The sequence below is a fragment of the Emydura macquarii genome, unplaced genomic scaffold, assembly GCF_026122565.2.
Source record: "Emydura macquarii macquarii isolate MOO-44397 ecotype Brisbane River unplaced genomic scaffold, CSIRO-AGI_Emac_v2 contig_1790, whole genome shotgun sequence".
Taxonomy (NCBI): Eukaryota; Metazoa; Chordata; order Testudines; family Chelidae; genus Emydura; species Emydura macquarii.
In genome coordinates, this window is record NW_027131927.1 from 11445309 (window position 1) to 11458702 (window position 13394).

Here is a 13394-nt window from a genome sequence, read left to right on the forward strand (position 1 = left end):
TAAATTCCCTGCTCTGTGCAAGCTGGAGGCTGCATCTGTCTCAGCTCCTCAAGTGGCTGGGCCTCTTCCCCTTGGCTCTAGGAGTGTGCAGAGCATGAAGGGCCAGGCTGGGGACAGAGCAGCAGCAGTCTCCTTCTCCACTCAGAGAATAGCTAATAAAAGGGGCCTGAGCACACTCAGGGAGGAGAGACTGCAGGATTGGATAGAGAAGTTGGATGGAGTGGGAGAAGAGAATAAGTCTGATTCGCAGAGGGGAGACGGGGGAATGAGGGAGATTCCAGATGCGTTATTTTAAGGAGGTGGGAAGGAAGTAACTTGTGTTGGACCCTTTTTCTCGTGGACGTGGGAGGCTGGTCTTGGGGAAGATCTCTTCCCCTAAACCAGCTTTTGGGGTAACATTGCTCTGCTGTGAATGTTGTACTGATGTCGGCCTCTGGGCTCCTAAATCACATCTTTGCCACCCTGGGGTGAAAGTGGCCTTATCTGTGCTGGAACCTGCACGGTATTAGGACACACTGCCGAAACCTCAGCATAGAAAGGGAGGGTCATGTCAGGCGTGGTGTCTGCCGGACAGGGTGAAACCTACACCTCCTGGCACAGTATGATGTGAGATAGTTCCTGTCTACCCTAGGAGGGGGACCCTCATCCTTTCCGTAGCCAATCTCATGATTGTTTGGGGGCCTGAATCCTCATTTTGAATGCCTGGGGTTGGCAAAACTGAACCAATTAATGTAGTTTTACAATACCTGGGTCTGCGGGAAGGACTCTTCTCTCAAAGTTTATTATCTCGGTGTGTGTGTGTTACAGTCTACCTAAGTAACATATAGGTGCTGAGCTTCATGCTGCCTTCACAGCAGCCTTCTCCCTGCCAAGGAGCTGGGCTATGCAAGGAGGAAAGGTTGCAGGAAGTGGTGGTACAGGGAGTGGGCAGACCCATATTGGGTTGATGCAAGGCTGGTGGGGCACCCATTATTTCCCCCTTGGCCTGTGGAGATGACTTTACCTACAGAGGTCCCATCCAGTGGAAGGATGGGAATCGCCCCCATGAGATGCCCTGCCAAAATAGAAGGAGCACTTAGGCTATGGCGCTGTTGTGGAAATGCAGGGTCTCAGGGTGGCTTTGTCCTCCTGTGTATTCCTTTGGGGGTTTGCAGTTCCTTTTGCAGCAGGCTGAGGTGTAGAGCAGACCCTGCCCTCCTTTCCTGCCCCTAATGGACTGATATGGGAGAAATTCTGCATAGAAAATCTCTCTAGCCTGCTCTGCGTTACTGTGGAGAGGGGAGATCCCACCCTCTGCTCTCAGAGCTCCTCCCTCTGAGATCAGGGGGAGTTGTGTGCAAGTATCTGAGAAAAGCTTGTTGCCCTTCAATTCTATTAGGGTCTGATTTAGGATGACCAGATGTCCCGATTCTATAGGGGCAGTCCTTATATTCAGGGCTTTGTCTTATATAGGCACCTATTACCCCCCATCCCATCTCCATTTTTCACATTTGCTATCTGGTCAACTGACTCTGATTAAATAGTCTGATGGGTGACCCAGAGCTCCAAACTCGCTTTGTGCTTTGGGAACTAACTAGTAGTTATTGCTGATAATTTATAAGCTACCCTCACACCCCTCCCTCCCTTAATGTTTGATGCTTTTCATTCGTTTGGTGGTGGTCTCAGAACGCACACTGTTTTGGAAGAGAGTGAAAGGTTTGCACTCAGATTCAGGACCTATGCAGAGAATGTGTGTTTATGATGTTGCTGTGCCCAGGATTGCCAACTCTTACGATTTTCTTGTGATTCCCATAATATTTGTTGTGTGTGTGTGTTGGTGGTGTGGTGGGTTTTTTTTAAGCACCAGCACACAGATTCATTCCCTTACATGAGAATCTGAGCTTTCACTTTCAAAACAAAATAAGAGCAAATTTCTAGCTGTCGTGGCAGCAGAGAAAAATGTGAAGTGACAGCCTCCTGCAAGGCTATAGAAACCAGAAAGCAAATAAAAAGAACCCACTATTTGTTTGTTTGTTTATTTAAATCTCATGATTTTTTAAGCCAATCACGATTTTTTTGGAGCCTGACTCATGATTTTCAAGCATACGGCATTACTGTCATTCTATGTAACATGGCAGGAATGGTCCCTGCAGCCATAGCCACTGTTGATTAATCCAACATTAAGCATAATAAAAGATTTTTGTTGGAAGTGAAATTTTGGATTATGTTCAAAGACTCTGGAAGGCTGCCTGCTCACACTGTCCCAACTATCAGTATATATTTGCCAAGCCACCTGTCTCATAGTAGCAAGGGTGAGGACAACAAAATTAGCCCTCAAGTTAATATACTCATTCCTCCATTTATATGATGAAAGTAGTCTCTTGCCTATGACAACCATCGGCTGGCATAAATCTCAATAGAAAAACGTTAGAACATTCTGGCCCTCTGGATTATCTGTTATCCTGGTAAATTGCCTGATGAGTAGGGTATCAGGTTTTATTAATCTCTGTAAAATTTAAAAAAGATATTGAGCTTAAGGCACTCACTAATGAATCAATTTTAATTTATGGGCTAAAATAAAATCCTCATTAAGGCTGACAAACTGTAGCCTCAGGTAAACACAAAACATTTCCACTCCAGAGCTAAATGAGTTCTGTTCTGAATGCTGGTACTTCTGCCAGAAGAACGGTGGGGTCAGAGGTCCCATGTCATATCAGAGGGAGAAGCGTCTTATAGAAAATAACTGCAATGATCCAGCCTGGAGGAATTCTATATCCAGCATGGAAAAGAATGAAAAACTAAGAGGTATATTGCCATTTTTCCTCCTAAACAAACACGGCAGGCATTTTCTGTTTAGAATCATGGTTTGCTAAATAAGTCTGTTTCCCAAACAGAGAAAAAAAAAATTCAGTAGAAACATACCCAGTGCAAATGTGTACTTTGAGGTTTGGATGAGCACACACATTTTTCAGTAACACTAAAGGGAGTCAAGCATGAGTGTCAAATGGAGGCTGTGCCCCAGAACCCAATTCTGCAACCATTTATACATTCAAATAACTTTACTTACATGATTAACCTTGCTAAAGTCAAAGCGATTATTTGCATGAGTAAGGGGGCTCTTGCCTCGATGTGTCTATAGAATATCCGCTCTCCAGTGAAAAACAAGCTAACTTTTGGAAATACGTAATATCTCAGGAGTCACATACACTGTAGCCCTATCTAACAAATGTAAATGTATTGTACGTTTGGGTGTAAAATACTGTACTTTAGGCATTAAAACAAAACTGCTTTGTTCTTCCGACAGTTTACTTGATGATTGTTTCTTTATTTCTCTCCTGTTTGTCAATGTTTCCAGGCACCTTTTTTAATCATACATCATTATTCTGTACAACAGTATTTAAAGAGGCACTGTTGATATAAAAATAATACACTTGTTTGTTTAAAAAAAATTGTGCTTAGTTACACCGATTACTAAATCTGATCTATGTTGATTTACTTTTTATAGGTTGTTTGGCTTGGACAGTGAAACTTACAGTCACTTTAGATTTCTGTTCCCATTCATTAGCACAATGCTGTTGAGTTTGGATTACCAACATTGCAAGAGAATGTTTAAAAAAAAAAAAAGCCAACCCCTGTTTCCATTGAAATCTATACATTCAAACATTTACTTTATATTTTGTAAATCTTCATTTAAAAGCAAGCAAGCAAATAAACAAGAAAGCCATGAAATTTTGAGTTTAAACTACATGACAGCATTTTTCAATGAATGGATACAATAATTTATAATCAAATCACTGACAAAATTAATGCAGTGTTTTGTTTGTTTTTTAAAGATTGATTATTGTCTTATTGGCTATTGCAAATGTTGTGCCCAGTTGTGCAACTTTTAATCATGCTAGTCATCCTTGAAACTCCTTGCTTTAGTGAGAACTACTTACTTGGGTATGGATTGTGGGATCGAGTCTGTCGTCTTTTGGATAAGTGTCTTCATATTGACATATCTGCAACCATTTAGTATCGTTTAAGGCAGAGGTGTCAAACATACGGCCCGCGTCCGGCCAGTTTTTTTGAGACGTGCTGCCGCCCAAAGTGAGGGCATTGGCACTTAAAGAGATTTCTCTGTCTACGGCATTGCTGGTTTAAGAGTCCATGAAATGTCTTAAAGCGTCGATGCCGGATGCAGAGAAATCCCTTAAAGCGGCAATGCACTCAGTCTGGCAACATGGTCCCCTGTGAAATCCCGCCGCCGAAAAGGGGAAGATGGCCCGAATTTTTCGGCAGAGGGTATTGCATGGCCCCTGTGAAGTGTAGTTTATGAGAGTTTGACACCCCTGGTTTAAGGCCTCAATCACTAAAAGATATGCAAAAGTGTCTGCAGGAGTGGGCCTAAATAAATTAATCTTTCAGTGTTCGTATTCTTATCAATAGTCTCGTTGACTTCAATGAGAGCCCCTATGGATATAAGAGTCTGATTGTGTAGATCCCTTTATAGAATCAGAACCTTAGTGAGAATTTCAGCTGAATGGTGCATGGTTTAAAATGATTGCTGATGTTCTGGGTACACTGATTGTATACACTTCAAACATTCTCTTGTATAACTGTCAAACAAAAAACAATTAAAAGGAATTCAGAGTTTAAAACAAAAATCCCAAACAATTCAAAACTATTAGCTCCCCATAGTTTAGAGGATACTAAAATTACAAATAATGGGTAAAAAAAAGCACCTGAGTGACATATCAGCCTATGCCCCTTTTTCAAAAGTGGTGTGAGTGCCTAGACTCCACGCTTCACTGAAAGTCGATGAGACTGAGGTAGAAAAATCACTTTAGGCGCCTAAGTAACTTGGACACTTTTAAAAATTTTACCCAAAATCTTGTTCATCCATGTGATTTTCTCTATATTTTGACTGTTCTTGTCTTTGCCTTTCAGATGCAGTAACCGTACCCAGTGTGCAGTGGTAGCAGGCCCGGATGTGTTTCCAGACCCTTGCCCGGGAACGTACAAATACCTGGAAGTGCAGTATGAATGTGTCCCTTACAGTATGTACATTGATATATTTTCTCTTCTCATTAGTAGTGATCTCATTTTGCCTCAAGATTAGACCTTGAACTCACTGGGGAAATAGAAAACCAAACCACTCAGTGACAAAATTGGCAAAACTGTATACAACATACCAGATTCAGTTGATAGGAGTTTGAAAATCTCACTCAATTTATGATGTATGCTTGTGTTAAAAGAAACATTACTATTAATTAGATTTTTTTTATTGCTCACTATGCAGCTTTCTGATTGTAATTTGTATAGCAAAGTTTTTTTAAACTGATCTGTGTTTTTTAATTAGTGACATTTGATCACCACCTTTTAAGTCCCATGTTACATCTCCATGCAGGTACAAGCAAATAGGAAGCTAATTCCTGAGAATATAATGTTGATGGTAGGAATTATAAAACTGTAAATTTTTGAACTGATGAAAAGAAATGACATGCATCTCCCTTAAGCCTTAATTTTTTTCTAGGTTTAGAAACACATTCATCTGTGGTTGTAGTATTGTATTGTTAATAGAGCAGTATCAGAGTTACCAAAAAGTAAAGCATAGCTCAGAATTTGCTTTTCATAGCAGGACTCAGTTACAATGCTGCTGTCAAAAAATTGTATATTGCAAAGAGGCAGGGGCGTGCACAGGGGGGGCAATCAGGGGCATGGGTCCCCGCAGTAATCAGTGGGAGGACAGAATTCATCCGGCTCTGTGGCTGCAGTGGGGAGAGAGAGAGCTCCTCTAGCCCAGGGCTCTGGCAGGAGCACAGAACTTCTCTAAACCTGGAGCCGGACAAGCTCTTTCTCTTTCTCCCTGTTGTGGCCCCAATGCCGGAGGCTCTCGCATTCTCCCCTTGTCATGGCCTCAGTGCTGGAGAAGCTCTGTGCCCCTCCAAAAGCAGTACTATTTAAATTCCTGCGCATGCCCCTGCAAAGAGGAATACATCTATTTGGTTAGCAATGGTGAAAAATCAAGTCATCCCCAACAAGCATTTCTGGGTTTCTTGATTTCTTAAAGCTCTCAAATTGTGCACCTCCAGGAACAAACGAGGCAAAACTAAAATCACCCAGGTCTTCCCTTATTAGTGTAACGTGTGGGATGAAGTAGTGAGAGCCAGCCATCCAGAAAACATTTCATTCTTCTGAAGCATGGCAGTTGACCCATGGAAGATGATGTCTGGGATCATAAACAAAATGGGCTCTTGCTGGGATTTCAACCCACAGGAGAAGGAATGTACCTTGGAAGTGACAAGCGTGATCTCCTGAGGGAAAGTTATGAGCTGTCTTGCTCATGGTTACAGTCCCTCAAACTGCACGCACCTCTCGCCGAGGAGATGTCTGCCTGTCTGCCGTGGGGACTGGAAGGGTTGTAAGGTGGTATGGCTGTCAAAAGATGGCTGGTAACTGAAAAGTGAGGGAATGCAATTAAAAGAAAAGATCTCAATGCCCTTGTTTCTGAACAAGAGTGACTTATTCCACAAAGGGACCTTTCCTCTGTCTCAGCCGATTGGAGAACACAGGGCTCAACATTAGCACTATGTCCGTGACTGAGTATTAAAAATAAAAGCCATGAAACTTCAAGATGCAACAGCTGATGTCTTACATTGGGGGTTGATTCAGAACCCATTGAAGGCAATGAAACGATTGACATCAATGGGCTTTGGATGTGACCTAGAGGTTAATTCAATACTACTAATTTGCAGGTGACCTACTATGAAACAAGTGTTTTATTTCATTCCCCCCCCCCCCAAAAAAAAAAAAAAAAAAAATTGTGTGTGGGAAGGGCAAGGAGAGGGGAGAGGAGATTGTATATACTGTAAGTCATATTTCTTGTGATTTGCAATTTACATGGGGTGTACTATTTCCTCCTCAGATCATTCTGGTAAAGAACTAGTCATTACCAATAGCCTTTGTTGCATAGAAAACAAAGAAGAATAGTGGTGCATTGTTAGAAAGGTAATATGTGAATATTATGCCCTGAGGTGTTAATCTGTCTTATGTGCAAGATGTAAAATAACTCTTGCGGTGGGCTGTTCAGTACCAAATGTACAGTAGGGATTGAATGTTTTTAATGATCCAAATGTGAAAAATGATGCCTTTAAAATCAGGTTAGGGTGTTGTATGGCTGTGGGTTTTTTAATACCTGCCGTAGTAATCTTGATATACTGCTGGAGCTGCGGAGGTAATAATTGTGGGTTCTGATGACTTTTCCTGGTTTTGATTTGTAAAATTGCAGCATTCTTGATTAGTATTTTGAGCCACATCCTCAGCTGGTGCATATTGACATTGCTGCATTAACTGTAGTGCACTACACCAACATACACCAGTGAAAGATCTGGTATATTGCCCATCAGTGTTCCTGGGTCTGTGTGTCCCCCTCTCTCCCCAAAGGCAACAGGCATCTAGTGAACTGAGCACAGGCTTGGAACCCAGAATTGCTACATTCTGTTCTTGCCAGTCCCTGGCCTAGGCAACAGGTTACGCTTCTGTAGCAGTTGGCAAACACTGTTTAGTTATGCCCCACAACATCCCCACTGCATGAGGTGGGGAAAGATCATCCTGTGGATGGAAAAACCTGTGACTTTGAGAGGGAAAGCGGCTCTCACAGCAAGAGAATGTCAGGACCAAGATTACAATCCGGGGATGAAATCCTACCCCATGGATGTCAATGACAAAACTCCTGTTGGCTTTAATGGGACCAGGACTTCACCCCAAGCCTTGCACTTAACCCACTGAGCCACACTACCCCTAGGAAAGTCTGTGTGTGTTTCTCAGTGTCTGTTTCCTCTGAAATAGGGATAGAAACTCTTTATTTACTTTATTATACATAGCTTTCTTGCTGAAGGTGAAGCTGTCACACCATTTCCCAGCAGTTTCATTTGCTGACTTCCTGCGGTGTACGGGAAAGGCATTTCTCCTCAAGCAGACAAATAGGCCGGTCATCAGACCGCTGACGCTCTTCATGTGAGTTCACCATCTGGGTCAGCTTTAGGGGAGGAACTCAGCAGGGAGATACAGAAGGTCGATCTTGCAGCAGCAGCCATCAGTAGGGTGCATTGTACACATGCAGTTTGCAGCAGTAATAGGGTGAGGCAAGTGGTAAAGGAATGGCTGAGCAGAACCTCTTTCTTCCTTGCATTTGTCACTTCAGACAATATTAGTACCAATACGCTGTGTGCAGTGAAGGTTCCATCTTTTGGCTAGTCAAGCACAGAAGCTATATCTATCCGTAGCTACGCTCCAGTTTCTGCCATCAAGAACTACTTCGCCACTCCTGCCTTGGCTTGGGTCTAGTAGGTGAGGTTACAAGTTAAAAGCAGCTTGCACAACACCACTGAGTAAACCTGACTTCGTTCCTGGCTATTTGCCTAGGGAAAAGGGACTATGGTTTGTAAGCGATTTCTTGCCTCCATTGCAGATTTTCCATGGTCTCTATTCTCAGGAACTGCTTGGATTCAGACTTCTACTAATGCTGGAAATCTGGTGTCCTGTTACTTTTTTGAACATAAGCTTTCAATGTGGTGTTCTCCTAAAGAAATGCATTAGTTTTTATACTTAAGGCATTAATGTTTCATCACAGTGTTCCATTAGAATGTAATCTCAGCCTGCGATATCTAATTTGTTGGTTTACTCGTTAAGGTTTCAGATCATTGGCTATATACTGTGCAATAGTATTAATGCAAATATTCGCTGAATAGCAAAGAAAAGTGGAGTATAAATTCCAACAGAGCAACATTTGGGAATTGTCTGTAAGGTGATGATATAGCTGATCTCGAACACTGATGTTCACTAGAATACTGTTATGCCCACTCCCTCAAAGAAAAAGATATGGAATATTTTAAACTCTGTCGGTTTTCCCCACCCCCTGATCCTGGCTTGCATTTGTTTTAGTTTCTTCTGTTTCTCTAACTCCCCATAACTTCCATCAGCTGTAGGGAGGCCCGCTGGTGACAGTGCATTTATTCATCTCTCCATTTCTTTCTGAAAAACGTAGCCTCTTATGACTTTACCAGACCATGTTCTCATTTGAAAATGGCTGTTGTATTATCTGTCTCTCATCCTCCCTTTCCCCTGCCTTACACACTCTGGGAATTATTTGCTGTAGGAAAAAAATGGATCTGGCTTCTGAGGTCTGGGGTGGATGGTCATGACTTCTCTCCCCTCTGGCTAAACAGAGTTAGTCAATATCACCAGGTAACTATCTCTATCTGATGCTTAGAATAGTTTCCTATATTTTTAAATGCTGACAAGGTGATGGAGGGAAAGCAACACTTAACTATCTTTCATCTCTTCTTTAAAGACTGGTTTGAAGAAAAAAAAACATAGGTGTTGAATTCACATTTCCCTGTTGTGATATTGATGAAAAATAAGGTCATTTCTTTTCTAGAAATACTCCTTTTATTGCTGAGAGAAGGGTGGGTTGGTTGGCTTACATATCAATAAAAGTGAAGGATGTTAAGTGTGATGTGGGACCAGAATTCAATAAAGTTTTATTATATCACAAGTGGATAGAAGTGCATTTAAAAACATTAAATGAAAGCTCACAATATCTGCTCCGCTGGACCTTAGGGCCATGAATAGACAGATAATTGAATAATGACAGTTTTAAGAGAATCCAAGCACTAGAAAGCAAACTGATACTTTTATTGCTTTAAGATGGCTAAGGGGGGAGAAGATGAGAGAAAACTGCAACCCGAAAACAATTCAATGAGACCACTTTTCCCAAGAATACTGTTCTTAATTATTTTTGAGTGCCGTAAGATTTTTTTTAACCCTGTATTTTTATCACTCTCGCCTTTCTGTGTGCGGAGTTTTCTTTCTGCCGTTCCTTACCACTGACAGCTGAGAAACACTGTTTTCAAGCTCTCACAGCAATGCATTGCTGGGTGCCAGTTTTTGTGAAACAAATGGTTTTGTGGTTCCTTCAGATTCCATCCCTCTGGGTTATTCCCTTCCCAGGGGACAATCCAACCCTCCACGCTCTCCCCACATCTCCAAGTGTTCCCAAGGGGTTAAACATGGCTATATGTACTCTGGTTTGGTAAGCAAAGCATCCCTGCTAAAGCAAAACTTCCTATGTTCTACTTAGTTAAACGAATGATTTGCGTGCGTGGGCTGGGGACAATAAAAAATACTAACCACCCATTACGATTATTTCTGATTCTCAGCAAAGAATCTTTACTTTGTATCCTGCTGACAAGCAGCCTTTCTTCCAAGGCATACAATTTCATAGGCATCACAACTAACCAAAACAAAAAAAAAAAAAATCAGTTTTGTATTCATTGGAATTCCCAGCTTTCTTTGTTAGTTCTTTGTCTTCCTCAGAGTCAGAAACAAAGGATGCATTACTTTCCCTATCAGTCTCCTTTCACTACATTATTTGTGGGGAGAGTGCACATTTACAAGAGCCAACAGAAATGTCCCCTTAATTGAAATCATTTAATACTACATGGGTTTTGCAAATCTGCAGTCTCTTAGCCTGCAGGTTTAGGTATCAGCATAGGCACACACAGTTTTCAAGAATTAAGTAAAACCTGATACCGGCATTCAGGAAGAATAAATATTTTAGATGAATCAAGAAACTTAGGAGCCTGAAATTTAAAATGAAATATTGCAAGACACTCTGGGAAATAGATTCATAAATAAGGAAGGGTATTTTTTCTTCCTAGCTTTGGTTTTAAATTTGAATGCCCAAATTAAAGGAACTAAGTGGTTTTAGCAGGTGTTAGCGTGCATAATTTATACACCCAAATATCAAAGGCCTGTTGAAAGTAATGGAGGCGTTAGACCTTCTCAAAAAGGAAAGGTTGCAAAGATCTATTATAATGGGTTCATTGTTATGCAACCTAAATGTTAGGTTTCCTCCTAGCTCCCCTTATAATTTTCAGTGTGCTAACTGTTGCCCAACTAAGGAGAGCAGTAGGTGTTGATGAGATGAGGTGACTGTGGCAGTCTCTTAAAGGGAAGGGAAGTGCGTTGTCTATCTAAAGTACTTACATGGTTCCCATTATGATACTATTTAAGCACCTCACAACCTTTCATGTGTTTTTCCTCATAACACCTCTTTCTATTAGGAAGTGCCATTATTACTACTTAACAGATGGGAAACCGAGGCACAGAGAGACTAAGTGATTTGCCCAAAGTCATACAGGAAGTGTGTCGTAGGTAAGGGATTTGCAGACAGGTCTTCCAAATCCCAAGCTAGTGCCCTAACCACTGGACCATCCTTCTTTCCCATGTGTTGCTCTTAAATGACCCTACTGGTTAGCTGCAGGAATGGCAACACCATCTCAAATGAGCTGCATACGCTTCTTGGCAGTAAGAGACTGCAACTTTCTCTCATGGGCGCAGTTGTTCTTAGGGAGTATGTGCTGAGGAAAAATCACACACACGGTTGCCTTCTGGTGCACCCATTGCAAAAGTCAGAAAATAAATATGGGGAAGAGAGCTGGAATCTCTATGAGCTTATCAGCTGTTCTCTGACTGTAAAGTTTTTATTAGGCAGTGGTGATGTGTAAGAGGCAGTGAGAACACAGCTTGCTGGACATATATTAGCACTTACACAAAATAACCTAGTGGCTTATAAAGTGAACAGATTTGTTATGGAAGAGTCATGGAGAAGGAGTATAAACCCAACCACATCTTTTTTTTTTTTTTTTTTTTAAACAGAGTCACTTCTCAGATTGTCTCTAGCCCTTTAAAACGATCTTCTGATGTATAGTGAGAGTTTGGTCCATCTTTAAAACTTACATCTGGATTTTGATCTGCACATCCTCACGTTTCTGAGGTGTTCAAGGTTTTGGGTTAGGTACTTTTCCAAATTAAAACGACTAAGAAATGGAATCCTAACAGGGTATGTTTTACATATTCTGGCAGTACTATTATGAGCTTAAGGCTTATGAGAATAATGGATAACGAAGAAAACACACAGATTGGGTAGAATGTTAATAACGAGCTCTCCCAAAGCTAAACATTGTAGCAGCCTTGATTTTCAGAAGAGGGGAAAAACATATTCTTTCTTTGAATTTGGCTAGAGACAAAGGTTTTGTTCTTTGAGTAGATGCAGCCATGTATTCCAGTTATGTGTGTGCATGCCCAGTGAACCAGAGCCAAAGAAATTTCCCTAGCAGTACTTATAGGGTGGGAAAACTTGAACCTCCTGGCTGTAGCTCCTCCCCGGGTTACATGAGATGGTGCCGCCCCTTCCCTCCCTCAGTTCCTTCTTCTCACCCATGGCTGGAGTCAAAGCTTTGTGTGGTCTCAACCTCTCAGCTAGTTTAGTTTTTTCTCTTGTTAAATGTAGTTAGTAGTACCCTTACTGTTAGTTAGAGAAGTCTTTGTTGTAGTAGTTTGTTTCCGTAGGTGATACACTCAACCACTATCCCCACATGCAGTGCTTGCTCTGTCTCTGTGAGGCCCGCCTCAAAGAGCATTGTGCAATCTGCAGATCATTTAAGAAATGGACTCAAGTGGCTCAAGACCTTCGGTACTGTCATTGCCTCAAGCAATGCCTACTCGAGCAGGCCATGCAGCCTGATTGGGTGCCGAGGTCCTCAGTGGGTCCGAGATTGGCCTCAGGCTCCGGGAGCACTGCTACTTCATGTTCAGGAACAGGTGCCTCTCTCAAGAAGTGGAGGACCATTCCCCATTGCCTGTGCTGAGGAAAAGGTCTCATAAGACCAACTGAGATCGCCCCAGGTCTTGGCGTGACTCTTCCACCTTTTCCACTACTGAGTTGGTGCCGGCACACAGGATGGTGCAGGTACCTCTAACCTTTCTGCAGGACCAAGTAGGGAGGTTAGAAACCCTGAACTATTGACTCTGGTTCTGGCCAAACTCTGGTGCTGTTGAGGGTTATGCTGGTACCAACTATTTCCATACCGGGAGCATGCCGGGCAGCTACAGACCTCCTCTGCCTTTCAGTCCTGATCTCTCTTTTAGTCCAGAACATTGCCAGGGCTGCATCAACTATAGCCCTGTAGATAGAATGAGCTGCTGAAACCTCAGGTCTGTCGCCTCTGCACCCCAATGTTCCTCTTCCATAGGTTGTGGATGCAGGGCCGGTACCTCAAATGTTTCCATGGCAGCTCTCACCACACTTGACATCAATACCATCCGATGCTCTGGTACCGCTGTTCATTTCAGGACTGACATTACTTATGGCACCGGCATGCTCGGTACCGATGGTACCACTTCCGTTGACATTGCCACTTCCTGTCTCGTTCTGGGCTACAGCTGAGTCAGACCAGTTACTCGCTACCTCTGGTCTTGCTCCATGCTTATCTCTAGCATCCCGAGGCTCCTCTGTCTGAGTCGGGGTTGTCATCCTCCATTGTCTACATTGTCCAGCCAGCATCAAGGGCCACTGATGACCAGCAAGA

At 42.4% G+C, this 13394-nt stretch overlaps 1 protein-coding gene across 9 annotated transcripts in view; it reads left to right on the forward strand.

The window, feature by feature from the left end:
- Positions 1-13394, forward strand: part of ADGRL3 (adhesion G protein-coupled receptor L3) — a 769462-nt gene that overhangs the window by 417841 nt on the left and 338227 nt on the right. For all 9 annotated transcript variants that reach the window (XM_067556899.1, XM_067556894.1, XM_067556893.1 and 6 more), the window contains one exon: positions 4909-5018. In XM_067556899.1, coding sequence (XP_067413000.1) covers positions 4909-5018 — 110 coding nt within the window. The remainder of the gene's footprint in view (positions 1-4908; positions 5019-13394) is intronic.